Genomic DNA, 25,586 nt, shown 5'->3' on the forward strand with positions numbered 1-25,586 from the left:
GAATGGTCACACCAGTATGATGTAGCTTTTGGAATGTTGGGTGAATGAGGCATTATGATAAAAAAGAAAAATAAAATAGTAAAAGAAAAGTTTACAGAAAGACAAAATACCTTTAATTGTAAGCACATGATAGTGACTCATGACAGGAAGGAGAAACTAGCCAAACTTAAAAACCTAACCTAATCTGTGGTTCCTATAGGGTACATGGATGTATCTTCTGGAGAACTGCAAAAAAAAAAAAGTTAATGTGCAAGTTGTTTGGAAGTAATGAAACCTCCTGTTTGATGTCAGAAAAATGCTGTTAGTTTTCAAAACAGACTTCGAATGAGCCCAGAACGGCATAGCTGCATCCACTCCTTAGACAGATACTGAAAACTAGGCTACAGGTTAGCTGGTTTATAATATCAGATTGGTTCAGTTCCTGACATCAGTTCATGTTGTACAAATAACAACTACAAAGAACATGATGAATAAAGGGATCATTATCGCTGTGAGGAACCTGCAGTGGACAGTGAGGCCCAGTGGTGTTTAAGTTTGGTCTAAATGATAACTTATAACCATATCCAGTCTTACTTACAAAACTCAAATGCCAGTCATGTAGAACTGAATGCTGTGAAAAGGGACCATTGCTGCCTGGCTATGTCTAGATTTTTGTTTCAAATGAGGAGCTATAGGAATACATGCCACTTCTTATGGTAGAAGAACATGTTATCACCCAGAAGTTTGTGAATGTCTCTTTCTGCCCTAGGTCCGTTTGTGATGAATACCAATGAGGAAATTTCTGAGGCCATCCTTGATTTCAGGAATGCAAAAAATGGTTTCGAAGGGGCCAAAACCTGGAAGTCAAAGATTGGAAACCAATGAAGAGCTGAAATTCTGTCATCTGGATGGACTGACCATTCAATTTCCAAAGCTGGTTTAGCTGGTGCTTCTAAAGAATTCCACATTTAGCTGGGTGTAGTGGTGCAAGCAAGCCTTTAATCTCAGAACTCTAGGCGTCAGAAACATGGGTATCTCTGAGTTTCAAGCTAGCCTGGTCTACAGAGTGAGTTCCAGGACAGCCAGGGCTGCACCCTGAAGCCCTGTCTTGAAAACCCAAAAATAAAAATAAAAGAATTCCACATTAAAATGAAAAGATGTTTTTGTAGTGAGTCTTCAGAATGAATTATATACATGTATGAAATTGAGAACAGTTTTAACTACTTTTAAAAGGGGAAAGCACAAACAATAAAAAATGGCAGTAATATACGTAAGATATTTCTTGATACATGCAAATAATTCTCATTCTTGCTTTTTTTTTAAAAAATCAATGTTTGTCAGTTTGATGGAAATTATTAAGCTCCTATTTTTAAAATTGCTCATGTACATGTGCTTTCTTTTATGTGAGTGGATGCGTTTTTATTCTCTGCCCTTTGGGGTTTTTCTTAAAGTTTTTTTCCCCTTGCTTTTTGTGTCGTGGGCAGCAGATATCTGTGCATCTAAAGCCCCTTCTTATGCTGTCCTACTGCCATCCAGCTGCCACCCCAGCCCTCAGACCTGGCTCTGGGTTTCAAGTTACAAGTTATCTGCTTTCAAAAACACAGCCGCCCTGACCATGAGAGTCAGCTTTTAAAACTGCCCTGCTATTGCAAGGGACGCAGCAGGATTCCGGCCAAGACTTCCCAGCATTTTCTGCCAAACTCTGTGTCAGATTTAAGACACATGCTCCTGCAAGCTTCCTTGAAGGCTGTGAAAAAGTTTTAATCCGTAGTTGGGTCCCAGCCTGCTGTAGCTGCTGGTCTGCGGTCACACCACCTCCTTATAAAGCAGCTAGAACCTAGAGCATAGGGTGGAGATTTTTTTTTTCAACTTTCTGGACATGAAATGACTGTAGAGTGATTTCTAGCTTCCAGTCGAAGACATGGCCACCCCCTGATTATTTTTTGCAGCAGGAAACTTTTAAGTGTTTTTCGTCTTTTTCTCCCATACTAAGATTGTGGGTGGCAGGGGTGGGGGTGGGAGGTGAGTCTTTTGACTAACTCAAGTCATTTCATTGGATTTTTTTTTTATTACAACGGATCATGTGATTATTTTCCATGTAAAGTTTGGGGGCTTCGAACTTTGCTTCTGGAGGATGCCTTTTGCAGCACTTTTCAGTAGCCGCCTGGAAACAACTGCTTAGTCATCAGTAGACATTTAAAAGATTCAGAATGTATAGAGAGTGGGCAGTGGTGAGTGTTCTCATGATGTCCTGCATGTGCCTGGTGCAGGGCTTCAATAATGGACACGGAGCAGTGAAGGTAGGTGAGCTTGAGTTTTTATTTATTGACTTTCACCGAAAAGCCCCTCACTGTTCTTGAAGCGCTATCAAAGCCCTGCCTGTGCTTAGCCTGCATGTACTGGTGACTGCTTTATTTCATGAGCTTAATAAGTTTCTTGACGTGAGTGTTTGAAAATGCATATGCGAATGAGAGTTGCGACTGTTACTCTTTACTTATTGTGTGTGTTTGGAATGGCAATAGAACATGAGCCTTCTGGAAATCATAAACATTCCATGACATGCAACCAGTTTGCTCCCAGTTATGCCTGCTGATGGCAGAGGGGTCTTCCGACAAAGCTGTGATTTGTCTTTATGACACACACACACACACACACACACACACACACACACACACACACACACACACACAATTTTGTGGGCCACTGGTTTATAGGTTGGCTGTGAGCAACATGGTTGAGTAGTTTCTTCTGTAAATTTGAAAGTTACAATGTTTCTCATGAATGTTTTCTGTCCGGCTTTGCAAATTCCCAATTGCTACCACCCAGGAAAAACAATGTTTTCTTAGAGTCTGTTTTTGTTTCTGTGCTTCTGTTTTTGAAAATGCAAGGTTAAGCAGTCAGCATGCAGCTGGCTCTATGAGCAAGCATCAAGGACAGCGCAAGATATTGAGAACAATTCCCCCCCCCCCCCCGAAAAAAAGTGCTACTGTGTGCTGGAACAACATTTTCACTCAATGTTTTGTATTTTTAAAGCCATTTTACTTTTTGAAAAGTATGTAATTGTTTTGACTAGAGTGCTACTAAATCATGACCGATTTAGAAAGGTCTGTCTACGAGCAGACAGAAATCAGATGTGGGCTTGAGTTTTGTGATGTGCATTTTCAATAGAGGGGCATATCGCCCCCCAGAGGGGAAAATTAGTTTATGAAGATGTGAACTGTTTTGTATGCATCTAGTCCATGGACAGGCAGTAAATCTGCACCCAGGTTTTACAGGACAAGACATCAGTCTCTTGGCACTGGGATCCATTTAGTTTTCACTCTGTTGCCTCGACTCGAGTGGGTCCCCTTTCACTTACAGCCTGGGATGGAGATCCAACACCAAGGCTAATAGTCAGGTATTGCCGAAGACTGTCCTCTCTGCCATGTGCATCTTGGACTTGCAAAGCTTGAAAGGTTCAAGCTCCTACACAAGAAACCGTTCTACCTCAGCATGCTGCTGTTTGACATTTTTTACTTAGCACCGGTCTTCAATGCCAATTCCCTAGGGAAGTTTTCAGTGTTTGGAATTTACTTTTATAGGCACAGCTTCCAGAATCCTCTCTGTGTCCCAGGCACAGTGACATTAAAAAGGGAAGCTACATCCAGTGAGTTTACTGCCACCCACCTAGTAGATTGTTTCTTATAAGAGGGAAAGTGTTGTCTGTAGTTAAATAGAAGTTTGGGGATACACACAACTGGGTGCTGAAGCATAATAACATACATAATTTGGGTTTATATAGTCTTCCCCGCTCCCCTCCTCTTTAAAGAAAAAAAAAAGAAATCTATTTCTTTACATTGGTGTTTTTCATGTCTAAATTAAAATTTAGCATAAAAACATATTCCAGGTGGTAATGAATTAGGCCCCTGGTACTTGATTCGTTTTTGTCTTTAGATATAAGAATATACCACTTGTCATATGAAATCATCATGGTCCTCCTCAGTACTGAGTCTATGAGAGCATCCATTTCTTCACTCCCTCTTTTCTGGCCACATCCATTCCAGAATGGTCATGATGATAAATCTATTTCTAGGTTGCTCTCTCTTCCTGTCTGAACTTTTACTTCCTAGCTTAGAGAATCATCTTGTTTATTCAGCTGAGACAGGCAGTGACTATATAGTACACGTCTATGGATTTGTGAACTCTTTTCTACTATAAACATAAAAATAGATATGAGCACCTAGGATAATTGTGCTTAATGCTGTTTGAGAGAGATACAGCCTAATTTCATAATTCTTGCAGTTTATGTTTAGAAGACTAGTTGTTTGGGATCAAAAATGCTTGGAACATGTGGGCTGAGGCAAATCTCAGAAATCTTAATACTTTCTTTGCAAATCAAGGATCTGAAGAGATAGTTCAGTGGTTAAGGGCACTTGTTGCTCTTTCAGAAAGCCTGGGTTCATTTCCCAGTGGTTCATAACCATCTATAAAGCCAGTTCCAGGGGATCTGATGCCTTCTGACATGAGTGGACACCAGGCCCACATGTGGTGCACATACACACATTCAGAAAAAAACTTTGACTACTTCTCCTTGGTGGGAAGGCCTGGTGGCACTCAGAGGAAGGGGAAGCAGACTACCCAGATGAGACTTAATAAGCTGTGATCATATGATACGGGAGGAGGTACCCTTCTGTCACAGGTCTAAGGGAAGAGAATAAAGTGAAAGAAGGAAGGGGGAAAGGAAAGGGAAGATTTAAGTGAAGGGACAACAATCTAGATGTAATCTGAATAAATCATTTAAATAATTTTTTAATTTTATAAAAGTTTTAAATAAAAAATACTCATACACATATAATGATAAATCTTTAAAAATTTTTTAATTAAAGAAAAACCTATGCTTGGTTTATTAATATAACCAGATTGGTGACTAGGTGTGGAATTTATTTCAGTTTCTATTTTCTCAAGCTTTTTTATACAGTTGAGATAGTTTTTCAAGGTACGTATTTTACAACAGTCTATGTTATAGATATAATCATAATATTTTACCCTCTAGACACTAAGTAAATGATTACCAACAGCTTTATGCTTTTGCCATTCACAACGACCTTCTATCCAGCATGATGTCTGACTGCTTTAATAAATGTTGTCACCAGATATGTTAGGAGTCATTATAAGACACTAGAAGAAGTTAGCATCTATAAATTCTTTTTTTAATTTTTTATTAATTTATTCTTGTTACATCTCAATGGTTATCCCATCTCTTGTATCCTCCCATTCTTCCCTCTCTCCCATTTTCCCCTTATTCCCCTCCCCTATGACTGTTCCTGAGGGGGATTTCCTCCCCCTGTATATGCTCATAGGGTATAAATTCTTCTTATGGCACGATAATGACCTGTCAGTATAGCAATAGAGGAGCAAGTCTAGGTCATGGTAGCTTTCCAAATGCTTTTAGAAGAATTCATTTCTTCTTCAGCTTTACTCTATACTATCTTTTTAGCCACATCACTTGTACTGTCTAGAAAAGAGTGGTAATGCTAAGTGATGGCGTCATTTAGTGCTACATTAGATTGGAATAAGTCCCACCACAGGGCTCACAAAATGACTTCAATGCTGTGCCATTTGCCTTCTCTTGCAATCGTTTAGGAAGTAACTTGTATGGAAAAGGTTGATGGGCACCTTCCATTTTTAATTCTAGAAATGAAACACACCAGTTTCTCATTCAAAAAGTCACCTGCAGGAGAGTTTGCTGACTTTGTTGTTATCCAGATAAACCAGTGAGCTCCATTTTCCTGTCTCACCATGAATTCAATTGCAGCTTTTATGTCATTCAGGCATATTATGATACCCAAGTCACACGAGAACCTTTTCTTACACCCTATGCATAATACTTCCTTTTATGACACATTTTTAATTGAAAAACCCTGACTCAACACCTGCGAATGAAATGTTGCTATAAACATGTCACAACGATAACTTGTGAAATAAAAACAAGGTCTTTGTATGTACAAGTGATCCCATAAAGAATTCTTAGTAAGAAGATCTGGAACTCTCAGACACAAGTAGTCCCCACAATTGGACAAAGGCAGTAGAGAAATAAAACTTCAAAGGACAACAAAATTGTTCCTGGGCAATACCTAGACCCAACTCTTTTTTTTTTCTTTTAGAGATTTATTTTATTTTAAGATTATCTGTATAGAAGTATGCGCACATGAGGTGAGTACCTGCAGGGGACAGAAGAGGGAGCGATATCCCTTAGAGCTGGAGTCACAGCAGTTGTTAATCACCTAACTTGGGGTAATGGGAATCAAACTCCTGTTCTTTGCAATAGCAGCAAATACTTTTAAGCACTGGGCCATCTCTCCAGCCCACAGAACTCATTTTTATCATGTGGTATGAGCAGAGGGTAGGAGTTCAGCATAACTGGGAATGAATTGAGATGGAAGGGAGATGGCAATAAAATGAGTATTTCTGCTTGGGTTGTTTGTATGGTGTCGAGTCCGGTTTTCTCTTGGTTCTGGTTCTTATAGTCCTACTAAGATACTAGAGTGTTATAAATCAGAAGGCCACCTGAGGAATCTTAAACATCATGAAAGCTTGGCTTGTTGAGATGTCCTAACCCATAAAGACTTCTCTTGTACCTCTCATTACAACTTTCCAAGATTTGATAATTCATCAATTTTCAGCAGTGTCTAGTATCTGAGAATGCAGAAAGAAAGAAAACAATATTTCTGCTCTCGTGGCGTGTGTCTTTTGATTGTGCTTGGTGGAAGAGGTCCATATGCAAATGTGTAACAGGTCACAGACAATAATAATGAAAAGCACTCAAGTGAAGGAGGGGAACAGAACAATTGTGATCAAGGGCAAGGCTCTTCTAATTCAGTTATATTTGTGCATAGAACTGAAAGAAGTGAGGGAGGCAGAGGCCACTGTCAGGATAGTGGCTGAAGAGGGAACAGCACGGATGCTCTGAGGATGAGCATGAGAACAGAGTGCCTGGTAGAAGATGAGCTGAGATCAGGCGTGCAGTGGTCAAGATTAGAAAAGTAGCCAGGGTGGGGGTGAGCGCCCATTGAACTTCATAGACACCACAATTTTAATTGTGTGTAAATTTCAAGGTACTGAGAAACCTTGGTTTCAGTCGTTTCAACCATTTAGAATGCAAAAGCTCCTTCTGAACTCACAGACTGTTCAAAAGCAGGCTGTACACTGGCCGTGGCTCACGGGTCACAGTTTACACAGCATGTTCTGTGTCATTACACTATTTTACTGATGGCACACATCTGGGACTGACATTTGTGGTCTGTTTGCTCCTGTTTATTACACCCTCGCCATGAGGATGGAAGCTTTTCAGCAGAGGACTGTTTCCTTCTTTTGTTTATGGCAGTGTTCCAAGCAGCTTAGATGCTGAAAGTCGTGTTCATTGGCTAGTTGATAGACTAGCCTTGGGCGGGGGGGGGGGAGGGGGGGCTGGTTCTGAGACAGCCAGGTGAAATACAACACAGAGTAATCTCTGATATCAGTCATCACCATGGCTTGCCTGGTTTCATGATTTTTAGAAAATCCAAAAGCACTTTTAAGGCAGAGTATTTACCCTAAGTGTATTGACTGTGGACATGGGATAAGATTTAGGTGAATGTGTCAAAGAATCCTGAGATGCCCTTCTAGCCCTAGGCCATGCAATACGGTGTTCACTTCTAGGACCCAAAGTTATAGAATGAAGTCACTTTAGCCCATTATTTCAGCCTGATGGTCACAGAAAAAAAGCTACACCAAACAGCAGCTAGCCACACAGTGTCTCTGTGCACAACTTAGCCAACCTCCTGTCTGTGTCCCTGAAAGCCTTAGGAGGCCCTGCCTATGTTTTCATCTTGGGTGATATAGGAAGATGTGGCAAATTTTGACCAAATACTCTGGTCAGATACTTTCCCTGTGAGCTTCTTACTGGGAGAAAGAAAGCTGTACATTCAGTTCAGCAGACATCTGTGGAATGTCCTCCATGTGCCAAGCACATGAGTGGAAGTGATGCCTTTTATAAAATAAAGATGTCATTTTCATGTATTACCAACCTCCAGGGAATTCACTCTGGCCTGTAGGAAGGACAATTTTAATGCCTGAAACTGTAAGTAATACTATCATTTTAAATTTTATTTATTCTTCTCTCACATTACATCCCAACCATAGTTTTCCCTCTCTCCTCTCCTCCCACTCCCTCCTCCCCATCTCCCCTCTCTCCCAGATCCACTCCTCCTCCATTTCCCTTCAGGAAAGAGGAGCCCTCCCAGGGAGATCAACCACACATGGCATATCAAGTTGCAATAAGACTAGGCACATCCCTCATATTAAGGCTGGAAAAGGCAACCCAGTAGGAAGAAAAGGTTCCAAAAGCAGGCAACAGAGTCAGAGACAGATCTTGCTCCCACTGTTAAGTGTCCCATAAGAGCACCAACCTACAGACCCACAATGTATGTGCAAAGGACTTAGATCAGACCCAGGCAGGCTCCCTGATTGTCAGTTCAGTCTCTGAGCTACTATGAGCCCTGCTTAGTTGTTCTATGGACTGATTTTGGGGAGTTTGTGTGTGGTATCCTTGACCCTTCTGGCTCCTCTAATCCTTCCTTGCCCTCTTTTGAAGGATTTCCCAAAATCCACCTACTGTTTGGCTATGGGTCTCTGCCTCTCTTTCTTGGTTGCTAGATGAAGTCTTGCTGATGTCAATTATACTAAGCTCTGGTCTACAAGCATATCAGAGTGTCATTAGCAATCATTTCATTGGCATTTATTTATTTATTTATCATTTATTTTTGCCAAGTATGTTTGGTCCTATTCTGGGTCTCTGGACTATCTACCCTGTGGTTCCTCCAGCCAGTGTCAGGCATGGGTTCCATTTCATGGCATGGGTCTCAAAGTGGACGAGTCCTTGGTTGGCTACTCACATAAGTTGTCTACCACCTTTATCCCTGCACATCTTGCAGGCAGGACAAATTGTATGTGGAAGGTTTTGTGGCTGGGTTGGTGTCCCATTCCCTCCACCAAGGCCTTGCCCAATTAGAGAAGATGGCCAGTTCAAGCTTGTGTCCTCAATTACTAGGAGTTTTAATTGGAGTCACCTTTGTAGACTCCTGGAAGTTTCCATTGCACTAGGTTTCTACCTTGGCCCCAAAAGGCTGGCGAGAAGGCTCAGTCATTAAAGGCTAGGCTCACAAGCCAAAATACTATAATTTCTACAAGGTTTATTTCACCATTAACTGGATCTTATTAAATAACCATAGCACTGGCATGTTGAAGATGAGTATTGTTTTCTGAAAATTTGACATTTAAATATAAAATTTCAAGAGCCATAAATAGCATGGCAAATATATTGCTGTTCTGTTGTAAATGAGACCCTTTAGAAAGAGTAAGTTTTTTTTTACATTATTTAATTAATTTATTCAGATTACAACTCAATTGTTATCCCATCACTTGTATCCTCCCATTCCTCCCTCCCTCCTGCTTTCACCCTATTCCCCTCCCCTAAGTCTAAGACAGAGGGGGACCTCTTCCCCCACTATATGGTCATAGGCTATCAAGTCTCATCTTGGTAGCCTGCTTATTGAAAGAGTACAATTTTGATTGAATGCATATCCTTTTATTTCATTTTATTAGTTCTTTTTTAAATTTTTATTTGAGTAATGTATTCAGATTACATCTAAATTGTTATCCCCTCACTTCTATATTCCCATTCCACCCTCCCTCCCTCTTTCATCCTATTCTCCTCCCCTAGGTCTGTGACAGAAGAGAACCTTGTCCCCTACCATATGATCAGAGCCTATCAGGTCTCTTCCTGGTAGCCGGCTTATTCTTCCTTTGAGTGTCACCAGGTCTCCCCACCAAGGAGAAGTGGTCAAATAGGCGGCACCAGAGTTCATGTCAGAGTCACTCTCTGCTTTCCACACAACTGTGGAGAATGTGCTGTCCATTGGCTAGATCTGAATAGGGGTTCTAGGTTTACTGCATGCATTGTCCTTAGTTGGTACAGTAGTTTGAGCTGACCCACCTAGGTCCAGATCCACCAGCCTTAATGGTCTGCTTGTTGGTTTCTAGGACGATATGGATCCTTCTATTTCCCCATTCTTCCTTACCTCTCTCACCCAGAGTCCCAGTAGGAAGTCCCAGTATCTATCCAAATCTATGGCTAAGTGAAGATTTTCAGGGGACATCTCTTTGGGGCTAGTGTCCAATTATAAGTGAGTCTATACCATGTGTATCTTTCTGGGTCTGGGTTAACTCACTCAGGATGATCATTTCTAGTTCAATCCATTTGCCCACAAATTTCAGGAATTCCTTGTTTTTAATAGCTGAGTAGTATACCATAGTGTAAATGTACCACAGTTTCTTTATCCATTCTTCTACTGAGGGACACTTAGGTTGTTTCCAGGTTCTGGCTATTATGAATAAGGCAGCTATGAACATAATTGAGCATATGTCCTTGTTGTGTGATGGAGCATCTTCTGGGTATATTCCAAGGAGTGGAATAGCTGGGTCTTGAGGTAGTCCTATTCCCAGTTTTCTGAGAAGCATCACATTGATTTCCAAAGTGGTTGTACAAATTTACGCTCCCACCAGCAATGAAGGAGTGTTCCCCTTTTTCTATATCCTCGCCAGCATATGCTGTCACTTGAGTTTTTTATCTTAGCCATTCTGATGGGTGTAAGATGGAATCTCAGAGTCATTTAGATTCACATTTCTCTGATGACTAAGAACATTAAGCATTTCTTTAAGTGTTTCTCAGCCATTCCATATTCCTCTGTTGAGAATTCTGTTTAGTTCCGAGCCCCATTTCTCAATTGGGTTATTTGGTTTGGTGGTGTTTAATTTCTTGAGTTCTTTATATAGTTTGGATATTAGACCTTTGTCAGATGTAGGGTTGGTGAAGATCTTCTCCCAGTCTGTAGGCTGTTGCTTTGTTCTGTTGACAGTGTCTTCTGCCTTACTTTTATTAGTTCTTTGAGGTTTTTGTTTTGTTTTGTTTTGTTTTTCAAGACAGTGTTTCTCTGTGTAGCCTTGGCTGTCCTGGACTCACTTTGTAGACCAGGCTGGCCTTGAACTTACAGAGAGCTGCCTGCCTCTGCCTTCTGAGTGCTGATATTAAAGACATGCAGCACCACTGCTGGCATTAATTCTTTGAGAATTTTATACATGGAGTTTTAACGATATTCACCTCTCTGTGAACTCCTCCAAGACCCATCACCCTTTCTGACCCACACAATTTTGTGTCTTCATTTTTTAACCCGTCAAAGTTGAATTTGTACTGACCATATAACTATGTATGTGTAGAACACTATACTGCACCCCTTCCTCCAAAGGCTTAGGGATAATTTTAGCGGGGGGGGGGGGCGCGAAAGACTGTAAGAGATAAAGGCAGTGATTTAATGGCTATCTTAAGTGAGCACACACACACGCACACAGCAGGATTAAAAAACATAAAAGCAGACTCTGAAAGGTATGCTTAGTTCATAACTACACTGCTATAGCAAGGCTCAGGGTCACTGGGTAGTGTTGAGGATGTTGCTAAAGGAAGAGAAGGTGATAGGCAGATGTGATGTAAGACCACTAGAAGATAAATATTCTTTTAAAGGGTGTATTAGGCTGGCTGTCAGTGGCAAGCAGGAAACTGTCTTGTAGGAGACCGTAATGTTTTGCACAGAGGTCTTCCCATGAAGTGAATTATGCTACCTTTTGACCAAAAGAGAGTCACAGTCGCTGATTATTGCCCCAATCACGCTGTTACAAACCCATGCAATTCTTAGTGGCTTAGCACATCAATAGTGTAGTCTCATGTATAGTGGCCCACAAGTGAGTCAGGATCCAGGCCTAATACTCAGGCTGAGTACAGGTCTGCTCCACAAACCTGCCCCGACCCCCCACTTATCGGTGGGCCTGCAGATTATTCTTGTAGTACGTCAAAGCAGACCACAGAATCCAGACACAGAACAGCTGTGGAGAGGCAGTGTGGCATTGCTTGCAGTTCTCTTTAATCACAATTAAAGGCTTTGGGTTGTTTCCTGGGCATTGGGTTCTTGCTCTTTGAAACTGATGATGCAGAGACTAGTAGACAGCTCAGGAATCATTCCTCTAAGGTTTGCTCAGAGCACAGTTACAGAAGGTCTGGGACTCTCTTGCCATTCAAGCCCTTCTCACAGCCATCTTTCTTCTCATTTCTGTAGCACAGCTGTGTCAAGTCAGAGCAGAGGCATTTGAGTAGAACAGAGATTTAATATATATGTAAAGGGAAACGCAGGCTAATTGCTACGTGGCTTGGCTAGAGGAAAAAAAAATCACCTGCAATCTTCATCAAATTGGAGGATGTGGTAATTCCAAGCACCCAAACCCCTTTCCACTGCCTTAAAATACCCAGAAAACTCTGCATGCTCACTCCTATCTGCAAGTACACACATACACAGTTCTCTTACATCTGTGGCTCCTTCAATATAAGCTTTCAGGATTTCTGATGTATGCATTTAAAGATAGAAGCATAGAAGCGAAAGAGCCACCAGTATCATTAGGCACCCAAAGTGAAGGACAACCTATGTCCAGTTGTCCAGGATTTTGGATTTCATACCAGGGCCATGGTAGGTTCCACCTAAACAGCCACAGCTGTAACAGCCATTAGCAAGTGCACAGTCTCTTCCCTTTCCTCATTTCTTATGTCCCAAACCATCAGGTACCAGATGTTCTGGTTAACACTAGACCCCAAAGCCAAGACACACAAGTTTAAGAGCAGGCTGGTTATTTTTTCAATACATGACTTTATAAAGATAGACATAAGACCTGAGAAGACACTTGGAAATTTGCTTTCATCTGCAGAGACCTCCAAGAATGCTTTTCTCATTGAAAAAAAAGATAATCCACAGTTCACCTAGAAAAATTGTTTGGGTTTTCTGTGTTTACTTGTATTTACTATGGTTAGAAATGCCAAGTGTCTCTGTCACCCTCTCCCTCTCCCTTTCCCTCTCCCTCTCCCTCTCTCTTTTTGGTTTTTTTTGAGAAAGGGTTTCTGTGTATAGCCTTGGCTGTCCTGGACTCACTTTGTAAACCAGGACAGCCAGAGCTATACACAGAGAAACCCATCTCTCAGGTGACTAAGGCCTCTCAAGGGCCATAAAACAGAAACCTCTACCCCAATGTGTAGGTACAGATGACACACCCCCAAGAAAGACCAGAAACGCATTAATTGTATGCCTGCTTTATCCTCTGACCCTTTCCAGCTTATGAACTCCTAGGTTCTCTGGGGTGCCAATCATTGATTGTGATTAGTATCAATGGGGAGCCGGGCGTGATGGTGCACACCTTTAATCCCAGCACTCGGGAGGCAGAGGCAGGCAGATCGCTGTGAGTTCGAGGCCAGCCTGGACCTACAAAGCGAGTCCAGGACAGCCAAGGCTACACAGAGAAACCCTGTCTCAAAAACAAAACAAAACAAAACAAAAAACCCAATAATATCAATGGGGAAGCCAAAGCTGAAGGAAGTTAATGCTCCCTCAGGCAAAAAGGAGTTGTGCCTTAGTTAAAAGCCAACATACTTTATTTCTGAACTATACTGCAATTGTACTTTCCTCTTTTCTCTGTACAGTTTTGTGAATTTCTCTCTCTCTCTCTCTCTCTCTCTCTCTCTCTCTCTCTCTCTCTCTCTCTCACACACACACACACACACACACACACACACACATATACACACACACACACACATCTGTGTAACCACAACCATAGCTGGAATACAAGCTGCTCCATGTGTACACACAGTTCACTTACGTAACTCTGACAGTGAGACTGCCTTTCCAACCTCCAGCAAGTAGCTTTCTATCCTTCGTCATTCCTGTTTTGATATTATGAAAATCACACAAAGCGGAGAGGTGGTGGCTTTCACCTTTAACCTCAGCGCTTGGGAGGCAGAGACATGTGAATTTCTGTGAGTTCGAGGCCAGCCTGGTCTATAAAGTGAGTCTAGGACAGCCAAGGATACACAGAGAAACCCTGTCTTGAAAAAACAAAAAACAAAAAACTAACAACAGGAAATCACATATAAATAGAATAATGCCATCTAACATGTTAAAGCTTCTTTTTATTGGTACATAGTAAACCATGCATGACTTAACCACTCACCTATTGAGTGACATACATTTTTCCAGCCGTTTTGATTATGATAAGTAGTTACTATAAACATTCATGTACAGAGGTTTGTGCAGCATAAGCTTTATTTACCAAGACAGGAACAGACCTCCCGGAGACATTAAATAAACACAGCATAACAAGCTACACTAGGCCCAGGCTCATGTCCTCACATCAAGGCTGGACAAGAGAACCCAGTAGGAGAAATAGGATCCCACAAGCAGGCAAAAGAGTCAGAGGCCGCCCCCACTCCCGCTCGTAGGAGTCCCACAAGAACCCCAAGCTACTCAGCCATAGCATATATGCAGGGGATCTGGGTCTGACCACTACAGACTCCCTGATCTCTGGTGAGCCCTCATGAGTCCTGGTCAGGTGATCCTGTGGGCCGTGTTCTCATGGTGTCCCTGACCCCCTTGGTTCCTCTGATCCTTCCTCCCCCTCCTCCACAGAACTCCCCAAGTTCTGCTTAATGTTTGGCTGTGGGAAACTGCATCTGCTCCCGTCAGTTGCTGGATGATGTTCTTCTGATGATGATTCTGTTAGGCTTCAGTCCCAGCACATCCTGCAGGCATGAAACTGTAGGTAGGAGGTTTTGTGTCTGGGCTATGCTGCTGTCCCAATCCCTTCCCTGGAGACCTTGCTTAGTTACAGAAGATGGCCGGTTCAGACTCTGTGTCCCTCATTACTAGGAGTCTTTGCTAGGGTTACTCCTGTAGATTCCATGGAGTTTCCATTGCACTAACTCCCTACCTTAGCCCAGAAATGTTCCCCATTCCAGTCCTTTCTACCAGTATTTCCCCCATCCACACCTGATCCCTTATGTTCCCAGCCCCATTCCACAGGCAAAATTCCTTGGAACATTTTGTAGGACTGCCTTTGGCGAGTAATAGCTTTCTATTCACTTCCAGTGGGATTGGAGCAATACGTCTTGTTTTTTTGTTTTCGTTTTTAATATTTTGAGAAATGAGCTGTGTGGAATTTAGAGGAATTTGAGAGGCAATTTATTCTGTTATTCATGATGACAGTTAACTTCATCACACTGTTTAAGGAAGGAAACAACATTGTTGTCATTCTGTCTTTTAAAAGACATACAGGTTGAGAACTGGGTAAACAGAATAGAATTTGCATGTGTGGAACACCCTCAAGCTTTGAGTTTAGTTGTGGAGGCAATACAATTCACACATTCAACAGACAGGGCACATGAGCAAGGGGAAGGCTTTAAAACCCCAGTTTAGCCAGATACTGCATATATTTTGACCTAAGGTATAGCACAAAGGAATGCTAAGACTAGGACAATTTTTCATTATGCATTAGCCACTTACCCCATGCTAATTGGGGTTCTTGTACAGAGCTCAGACATTAACCCAGGTCTTTGAACTTAAATCAGTATTGCCATGCTCCAAATTACTGGCTCACATTAACATCACTTAGGAAGATTTAATTTATATTATTTTTGAGACAAGGTCTCATGTATCCCAGGCTTGCTCAGTACATTTTAGAGAATGACCTTGAATTTTTAAATCATCTGCCTCTACCTCCAAGATTGTGGGGCTACTGGCATGCCCCACCATGTCGGGTTTGTGTAGCTCTGTGAACTGAATGGAGGCCTTCAGGCAAGCAAACTCTCAACTGGCCTACACTGTCATCCGCTAAAGAGTTTTTAAGAATACTTTTTATTTTCAAGTCATCCGAAGTTTATGGAAAAGTTGGAAACACATACAGAGAGTTGCTGCAAACCCTTCACTTAGCTGCTACTGAAGTGAACATGGGAATATATATACATATACATATATGTGTATGTATGTATGTATGTATGTATGTATGTATAGAGAGACAGAGACAGATGTTTTTGTTTTAAATCCTGTTCAAAAGTTTCCCTCCCTCCTCCCTGCACAGTCCCTCTCCTTCACCCCCTCCCCCATCCACCCCTCTATGGATAGCAACCAAACATAGCATATCAAGTTGCAGTAAGACTAGGCACCTCCTCTCATATTGAGGCTGGACAAGGCAACCCAGTAGGAGGAAAATCTTTAAAGCAGGCAAGAGTCAGAGACAGTCCCTGTTCCCACTGTTAGTAGTCCCATAAGATCAAGCTCCACAACTGAAACAAAAATGCAGAGGACCTAGGTCAGTCTTATACAAGCTCTCTGGTTGTCAGTTCAGTCTCTGTGAGCCCCCACAGGCCCAGGTTGGTTGAATCTGTGGGTTTTCATGTAGTACTCTTGACCCCTCTGGCTCCTACAATCCTTCTACCCCCTCTTCTGCAGGATTCCCCAAGATCCACCTAATGTTTGGCTGTGGGTGTCAGCATGTTTCCATTAATTGCTGGGTGAAGCCTCTCTGATGACAATTGAACGAGGCACCAGTCTATGAGTCTATGAGTATGTCAGAATATCATTAGAAATTATTTTCTATCCTAGGTCTTTGGGCTATCCAGCCCCTGGGTCCTGGCCCTCCAGGCAGTTTCAGGGGCCTATTTTTAATTTTAAAACTGTGATCTTAATCTGTACGATGGGACTCTCTGATGATAAGATCCATTCATAAGTATTTTTGAAGCTTTTCCCATGTGTATTCAAAGTGAAAGTGAGTCTGGGAACCTCTGCTCCAAACACATCCCAGGAAGGAATAAACCAACTAACAGTGTGGCCATTGCTTGGTGACCTGTTAGGGATGCAACCACCTAGGTCTCTAGGACTAGCTTTACTCTATGTATAGTAGTGTATATATTATGTCAAAGTAGTGTTGCAGAAACCTTCAGCCCTATGCTTTAAAAAATGGTTGGTCATAGTAAAAACCATCAGAGATTATTTTTTTTTACTTAGGAGGAGAATTGCTAAGAGTCTTGAACTAATTACAGGACCAAGGCTGCCATTCTACTATTCAGAGATCTGGGATGGCTATCTCTCTTCCTGACATTTTGCTGACAGCATTTTAATTATTTTAGATTTGATTAGCACCTGTATTAGAAAATTGGAAGAAATAAAGAGGAACTCATTTGGTAAAAGTTCAGCAGTGAGAACTATTGAAATCAAGGGTTTAAGTGTATGTTTGGGATGACAATCACACTTCGATGTTTAGGTTTGTTCTGCCCATGCAGTTGACATAAAGCTCATTACACAAAAATTAACCCTTCCCAAATGTATACTTGTTTTTGTTGAGTTGTTAGTATTTCCATTTAGAATTATAAAATGACTGTTCCCGATTTCTCAGTTATTGCAAACTCAGTTTTCAGTTAGCAGACAAAGTATATAAGTTTATGTTGTGGTTTTACAAAGAAACCAGTCATAGGAGCTGTTTAGTTTTCACATCATCCAATCATTTTAATTCAGTCTGCAGGATTAATGTTTTATCCTGAGGTTTTTAATCGTAGGATTTTTAAAGGAAGCTGAAATTGAATTGAGATCTGTAAGAAGTATGAAGCCGCATGTCAGCCTTGCCTAGCAATGGTTTTGGATGAAATTACCTATGTAAATAAAAATTATTTCACCAAAGTACAATTTATCATTTTTAATTTAAAATTTTAGAGAGGTTAACGAGAGAGAGAAAGCCCAACTTAATAATCTTTTTGAAAAGTATTTGTTAGGCTTCCTCATTAGCTTATTGAAGTAGTGTCATCAAATCACATTATCTTGAAGATTGAATTAGATATGAGGTAGCTTTGCAACAGAACTATAAAGAGGGGATGAATGCTCAGACAGAGAGAGGCCTTTGACAAATCAGAATCATCGCATTTAAGGGTTGTCATAGAAATGAGCAAGTATTCTGTTTTGTCTACGGGGTTCTCAACTAAATAAGCTGTGCCATGCCACTGGAGTTCAGCACCAAGTTCAAAAATCCCATCTGTGCTCTTTAGGAAGGTATTATTTATTCTGTCATTTTATGATGAGTTTATAGAATTAATCATTACTATTACAGTTTGTCACTAAGATAGAGAAAAATATTGAATTGTCTTTCTTTTGTCTTTTATTTTTATTTTTATTTTTTTATTTTTTTTTATTCTTTTTTTAATTAATTTATTCTTGTTACATCTCAATGGTTATCCCATCCCTTGTATCCTCCCATTCTTCCCTCCCTCCCATTTTCCCCTTATTCCCCTCCCCTATGACTGTTCCTGAGGGGGATTACCTCCCCCTGTATATGATCATAGGGTATCAAGTCTCTTCTTGGTAACCTGCTGTCCTTCCTCTGAGTGCCACCAGATATCCCCCTCCAGGGGACATGGTCTGTTTTGAAAGATGTCTCACATAAAGATACAGATAAGATTCAATAATGTTCACCCATCAAGAGAACTATTATCATTGATTAATAATTACTTCATTATTCTATTCACTTATGTATAGATGATACTGTTTGGGTAGATTTTGATGTTAATTTTTAAAGAAAATGTGTTGAAAGTAATACAAAATATTATATACTAATTTTCATAACAACACATTCTGAGTTCAAATACTAAATCAGTTACTTAATCTCAAAGAGCCCTCAACTTCTTTTCTGGATAAAAAAGAAATTTAAAATATTATAGAGAAAAAAAGATTCTTTCTCTTCCTTGACAAAAATGGCCTTCATTCAAAGTCCCGAGATATATGAGAAACCCCCAAGGTAATCTCACTGAGCTTCTGGGGAACCCTTGCCCTCTACAGACCCATGTGGCTCCCCTGTTTCAGAAGGTAGCCTTTGTATCTCCTTGTAGTGGATCCAGTTAACACTCACCCTGTATACCAAGCCTAGGCTCTGCTTTCTCTCCCTTGTACACATTTTTAGTTTCTTCTCTGTTGGCTCTTTCCCTCTGCTTACAAACACATTTAAAACTCTTCTACTACAGGTAAAAATGTGCAAATGTGCATATGTATACTTCCACGTGGACTTCTAGGTAAAATGGCTAAGGTGACTTTAGCCAGGTAGGGTCAGACAAGCCTGAGATATCAGGACTCTGGAAGCTGATGTAGGAAGATCACAACTTCTGGACCAACCTTGGCTACATAATGAGAACTTGCCTCAAAACAAGATTAACAACAACAAAAGACATGACCTTCTGGTAGCAGGCTACCAAGAAGAGACTTGATACCCTATGAGCATATACAAGGGGAGGAGGTCCCCCTCAGTCACAGTCATAGGGGAGGGGAGTAAGGGGAAAATGGGAGGGAGGGAGGAATGGGAGGATACAAGGGATAGGATAACAATTTAGATGTAATATGAATAAATTAATAAAATATATTTTTAAAAACCAGCAAAAAAAGACATGACCTTGAAGATACATATTTTAAGACTTTTTTAGTTCATAGACTATCAATGTTAATAAAACAATGGAAAACAAACATTCAAAGCAATCTAAGTGGCAAATGCTGATAAACTATGGAACCATAAAATCAAAGCTTCAGGAGTGATAGATGTGAGTCTGGGAAAGAGAGGCCACTGAGAACTCAGCTCCAGACCTGGACTTGTAGCTCAGTTGGCAAAGTCCCTACCTACCATACACAAGGCTCAAAGACTGATCCCCGGTGCTTGGGGCAGGGGAATCCAGTAGAAAATAGGCTCCACTGTGTTGGTGCACGCCTTTAATCCCAGCACTCAGGAGGCAGAGGCAGGCAGATCTCTGTGAGTTTGAAGCCTGCCTGGTTTACAGAGCAAGTCCAAGACAGCCAGGGATACACAGAGAAATCCTGTCTTGAAAAAACAGAGAGAGAGAGAGAGAGAGAGAGAGAGAGAGAGAGAGAGAGAGAGAGAGAGAGAGAAGAAATAAGCACCACTGGTTTTGACGGTATAGATATATTGATGATTTTGAATGCACAATATATAATTGTGTGTGTGTGTCATTATTTCACATAACAAAGCCCCTACCTTTGATCAAGAAGTTACATACTAAAAATCTTTTCTAGACTTGGGCTTCCCTGCCCATATCCCCATCTAGTCCAGTTGCACTGTATTAGCCAGTACAATTCAGATGCAACTGTAGAAAAACAGCAAGATTTCAGCTTCAATTAGGAAAGGGGTGGCTGTTGTCATAAAAAGAGTATAGTAGACAAATCTCTACTGCTTTTCTGTGGCTTCAGTAGCAAATTATCATGAATTTGGTATCTCAGAACAACAACAAAATACCAAAATCAAGGTGTCAAACTCTTCGGCGTAAAGCATTGTCTTACCAGCTTCTGGTTGCTTCCAGCAATCCCTGAGTTGTAGCCTCATCACTTCATTGCCACCTCCATCTTCACAAGGCCTTGCTTTGTCTCTGTCTTCTCCTGGCTTCTAAGGTCCTTGGTCATTGTGTTGTGGGCTCATGTCACTAATATTGGGAGAACTTTATCTCCTCTTCCCCCTTGAATAAGACAATGTGCAAGGCTTTAGAAGTAAGGAAGTAGACCCATCATTTCGAAGACCACCATTAGACATTGTCTTTCCTAGACCTAAGTGCACTTTTGAGTCATCTTGTCTAGTTCCTTATCAGATGGTCTATAGTTTAAATCGTTAGCAACCATGGTTATCAAGATGTCTTTGTTACTCACTCTTAAATTAGGATTTTTCTTTTGAGCGATCATCCCGGTCCGTGTTGGAGCGATCTGAACAACAGATCCGCGCTGCTTCTAGTTTGGAGGAGCTGCTGCAAATTGCGCACTCCGAGGACTGGAAGTTGTGGAGATGCCGGTTGAAGCTCAAAAGTCTTGCCAGTATGGACTCGCGCTCAGTATCCCATCGCTCCACGAGATTTGCGGCAACTTTCTATGACACGGAGACACTAAAAGGTAGGTGTGGGAGTAGAATGGTAGATTCTTTCCTTATCAGATAGGGGCACCAACATCAAGTTCCTCCAAAAGTTTGAGCAGAGTAGTTACATAACAGAGGGGAGACAAAGAGGCTTTGACTTTATAACAAGATGGTTCACTGGATGAAGTTGAGAATGATTCTCAGACAGTCACATGTGTGCACCCCACAAATTAATAGATGTAATTAAAAATTTAAACAATCCAGGAATAGCAGGAATCAGTTCTCATCTTTCACATTGTAATGAACTTATGATGAACATAAGTCTTTAGGCTTGGCAGAAAGCACTTTAACCCACTGATCCATCTTACCAGCTCAAGAATTAATCCTAGCACTCGGGAGGCAGAGGCTGGTAGATCGCTGTGAGTTTGCCTGATCTACAAAATGAGTTCAGGACAGCCAAGGCTACACAGAGAAACCCTGTCTTGAAAAACAAAAAACAAAACAACAGCAACAAAAGAATTCTGATGTTTAAATGTCTACTCCACAAAGAAGTATATTCAATATGATTTTATATCTACATCTAACACAAGAATATTTCATGTCATCAAAATTAATTTAACTCAGAAATTTGAGGGCAAAGTACATACAGAAAAATTTTTTAGTGAGAGACAAAAACGAAACAAAACAAAACAAAACAAAAAACAGGTTTACTAGCCCATGCCTTTAATCCCAGCACTCAGAGAGGCAGAGGTAGGTGATCTCTGTGAGTTCGAGGCCAGCCTGGCCTACAAAGTGAGTCCAGAACAGTCAAGGCTACACAGAGAAACCCTGTCTAAAAGAACAAAAACCAAAATTTAAAAAAATCAGGTTTACTTAAAAACAAAACTTGGAGTTCTCAATTGCTATGCAGACACAGAGAAAACAAAGTTTAGCTATAGATTTTTTTCTTCAAAATCCTGTGGTTTTTATTTAAAAGTGAAAGGAGAGGCAAAATAATGGTTATTGTTTATTCAGAAAAGAACAAAGACATATTTTTACACAAAATTATCAAATTAATAGAAAATATCTTACAGTCAGTCATCTATATGCCCAGGTACTGCCCCTCCATGGGTTTAGCCAGCCACACATACTTAGGGGAAATGCATGTGTACTGAGCATATGCAGACCTTTTCTTGACATACAATATACTGAAACAACTATTTATATGGCATATGTGTGTTTTATTGCTTAGCAGAAGTTATCTAGACATGATTTCAAATGTATAGGAACTGCTTATCAGTTTATTGAATACACAACTCCAAAAATTAAAAAAAATAACGTACAGGAAGATGTTGGTGGGCTATTTACAAATTCTAGCCCACTTCATATAAGGGGCTTGATAACCCAAGGAATTTGTTATGTGTGAAGTGTCCTGGAACCAATACTCTTCGGATAACAAGGGATCATTATACTTCCAAATTGCTTCCTGGGGTAGGAGTGGGGACAGACATGTGGTGTACACTTACACCAGTTTAATGATATCCAGATTGAGATACAGACTCTTTTCAAGACTATGGCTTATACATACTGTGCCACAATGAATGAAATGGTTTAAAATAAGGTGTTGTGGCCTTGATTATGCCTTTACCTCTCCGATGACATACCATAACAATTCAGGAAACCAGGGCCATTGCTAGATTTAGCCTCGTAGATATGAATATGATCCTATTGTATGTGAGTATATCTATTGCTTAATTTCAGTTGATCCTTAAGCAAAAAGTATTCTTTTTTATGACTGGAGTTGTCGCTCTTTTTTTTCCTGTTTGTTAAAGAATACTGGGTTGCACAGGATTCGTCTGTGGGGAAAGTTGTATGTAGGTGAAGGGAATCCCACAGCAATATAAGCACACGTGTGAAGAAGGTTCCTTGTGCTTCCGAGTGGGACTGTGTGTCAAGTGAGTTGGGAACCATGGTCAGAGCTTTGAGGGTCTAGTTGTTCATTCATGTGGTGGTTTCACATGGACTTCACATCTGGAGACCACAAGATTTGACCAGATTGCCTGTCTGAAGGCTTGAGAGGAATGTACAGATGACCTGTGGTGACAATTTTTACCATAAAATCACAAGTCGGTGATTTTAAAAAGTCAGCCAGGTTAGCATTTTATAAGAAGGAAACCATAAAAATAAGAGAGAATTTGCAGCATCCATGGTTTTCCTCCTAATTATATGGAGGATTATCTGACATTATTCACTAAGTTAGAATCAGTGGATAATCATATAAGTGTGGCACACTGATTATGTTTTTATTATCTACTCCCTTCCAGGGATTTCAGCATAATTCCCTGGGCAGTAGTAAAAGGCACCTGCCTTAGGAAACCTTAGTCAGTGGCACTGGTCATAACTGCATCATATTTTTATTATAATCTTCTCCAACCTTTAAAATATAGAACTTTAAAGAAAAAAAGCAAGTGTAGAGTAACATTTAAATAGCATTTTCAACACAGGATATTTTCATAAGTTGATTACTCTCTCCTTCACAGATTTAAGACTAATAGGAACACCTGAAATAGTACCCCTAGTAATGCTTAATTAAATAATTTGTCTCATGTATACAGCCTGAAGATACATCTTTATCATCAGAAATTTTTAAATATTCGTTTTATATGTATGGGTATTTTGCTGGCACATATGTCTGTGTGCCACATGTGTGCAGTACCCATGGAAGCCAGAAGAAGGTATCAGATCCGCTGGAACTGGAGTTAGAGCTGCGAGCTGCCATATGGATGCTGGGAGCCTCTGAAGGAGCAGCCAGTACTCTTCTGAGCCATCTCTCTGGGCCCATCAATACATACCTTTAAAGATACTGTAGAGAGACATTTGTTTGTTACTACATGGTACCCCCAAATTTAACTGCCTCAAACAGACTGTGTGTGCATGTGTAGGTACATGGTGATGTGCAGGCCAGGGACAATGTAGGATTTCATTCTTCAGGTATCACCCCACTTGTAAAACAGATATTTTCAGTCTCACACTTTTGTGGATCTGAAATACAGGCCTGGCCAAGATGATTTTTCTGATTCAAGGCCTCTTTGGAGGCCACAGTCAAAGTCTTGGTCTGAGATCTCAAGGTTCAACAGGAGCATGATGTATGTCCGAGCTCATTCAATTGTTTGTAGGATTAAGCCCTGCACAGGTGCTTGGACTAGCAAGGGTCCCTTGCCTCTCTGGCTGTTGGCCAGAGGCTGCTTGAAATTTGTGGTAGCTTCAAAAGTGGCTGTCAGGCTGCACAAGTGGTGTAGGAATTAAAAGCATTACTGCTCTGGAAGATGACCCAAGTTTGGTTCCTAGTACCTATATAGGGTGGACCCACAATCATTCTCTCATAAATTCAGCTCCAAGGGGCTTTTGTCTCCCTCTTCTGGCATCTGAGGGCTCTGAAGTCACACGTACCCCAGCCCCACGTATATGCACATACACCCCAACACACACATACGTACACCCCAACACACACATACATACACTTAACTAAAAATTTTTTTTAAATCTTTTTAAAAAGTGGCCCTTGGCACCTGTAATCCCAGCACTCAGGGAGGCAGAGGCAGACAGATCTCTGTGAGCCAGCCTGGTCTACAAAGTGAGTCCAGGACAGCCAGGGCTACACAGAAAAATCCTGTCTCGGAAAAAAAAAAAGTGGCCTTGGTGAGAGAGGAAGTGGGGAGGAGAGAAGAAGAGAGGGTAAAGAGAGGTGGGGGTGGAAAGAAACAAACAGAGTCAGAGAAGTTTTTCAACCTAAGCAGCTAAGTGGAATGCTGTTTTGCTGTATTCTCTTCACAATCACTTAGTCTCTTCGTCACACCAAAGGAGGAGAGATTGCAGAGGGCATGGCCACCAGGGATTGGGGATGACTAGGGGTCCATTTTAAGGCTACCTACTACAAAAGGGTGTCAAAGCACTCATAGTGTAACATAGTCTGCAGTTCTATCTGTGACAAATTGAAAGCAACCCCTGCCCCCCCCCACTCCCCCCAAAAAAGTAGAGAGGCTACACATGGCATTAAGTGTCAAAATGTAACTTTAAAAATGAGGAGAGTGAGGCTGGAGAGAGCTCACCAGTTAAGAGCAGGTACTGCTCTTGCAGAGGACCTGAATTGGCTTCCCAGCACCCACATTACCCATGTGAGGCAGCTTGCAACTGCCTTTAACTCCAGCTCCAGGAATCTGATGCCTCTGATATCTGCAAGCTCGCCCTCCCTCCTTCCCTCCCTCTCCTCTTCCTCTCCTTCTGTCTTTCTCTGTGTATGTGTCTCTCTCTGTCTCTCTGTCTCTGTCTCTCTCTGTCTCGTCTCTGTGTCTCTGTCTCTGTCTCTGTCTCTGTCTCTGTCTCTGTCTCTCTCTCTCTCTCCCTCCCTCCCTTTTCTCCCTCTCTATGTCTGTGTCTGTCTCTCTTTCTCCATCCCCCATCCCTGTCTTTCTCTCCATGTGTCTGTCTGTCTCCTCACTCCCTCTCTCCCCTCTCTATATATTTGTGCCTATCTGTCTTTGTCTGCTCCCCTGTCTCTGTCTCTCTCTCTTCCCCCTCTTTCCCTTCTCTCTATAACTGTGTCTGTCTGTCTGTCTCTTCCTTTCTGTCTCCCCCTTCCATGCCCTCTTTATCTGCTCTGCTTCCTTTCTCTGTCTGTCTTTCTTTATGTCTCTGTCCCTCTTTCTCCTCCTATCTCCCTCTCTCCCTTCTCCATCTGTCTGTCTGTGTCTCTCTGTGTCTCTGTCTCTGTCTCTATCTCTGTCTCTGTCTCTGTCCTCTGTCTC

At 41.3% G+C, this 25,586-nt stretch overlaps 2 protein-coding genes across 3 annotated transcripts in view; both read left to right on the plus strand.

Annotated features, from left to right (window-relative positions):
• PIR (pirin) overlaps positions 1-1,135 on the plus strand; it is a 92,819-nt gene extending 91,684 nt beyond the window's left edge. For both annotated transcript variants that reach the window (XM_084790451.1, XM_084790452.1), the window contains one exon: positions 749-1,135. In XM_084790451.1, the coding sequence (XP_084646577.1) occupies positions 749-864 (116 nt within the window). In that variant the 3' untranslated portion in view covers positions 865-1,135. The remainder of the gene's footprint in view (positions 1-748) is intronic.
• A 279-nt stretch (positions 1,136-1,414) lies between these two features.
• The window catches only part of VEGFD (vascular endothelial growth factor D), a 39,075-nt gene continuing 14,903 nt past the window's right edge, over positions 1,415-25,586 (plus strand). The window contains 2 exon segments of the mRNA XM_084790450.1: positions 1,415-2,279; positions 20,615-20,840. Coding sequence (XP_084646576.1) covers positions 2,190-2,279; positions 20,615-20,840 — 316 coding nt within the window. The 5' untranslated portion in view covers positions 1,415-2,189.

The sequence above is a fragment of the Acomys minous genome, assembly GCF_964271855.1.
Source record: "Acomys minous genome assembly, chromosome: 7".
Lineage (NCBI taxonomy): Eukaryota > Metazoa > Chordata > Mammalia > Rodentia > Muridae > Acomys > Acomys minous.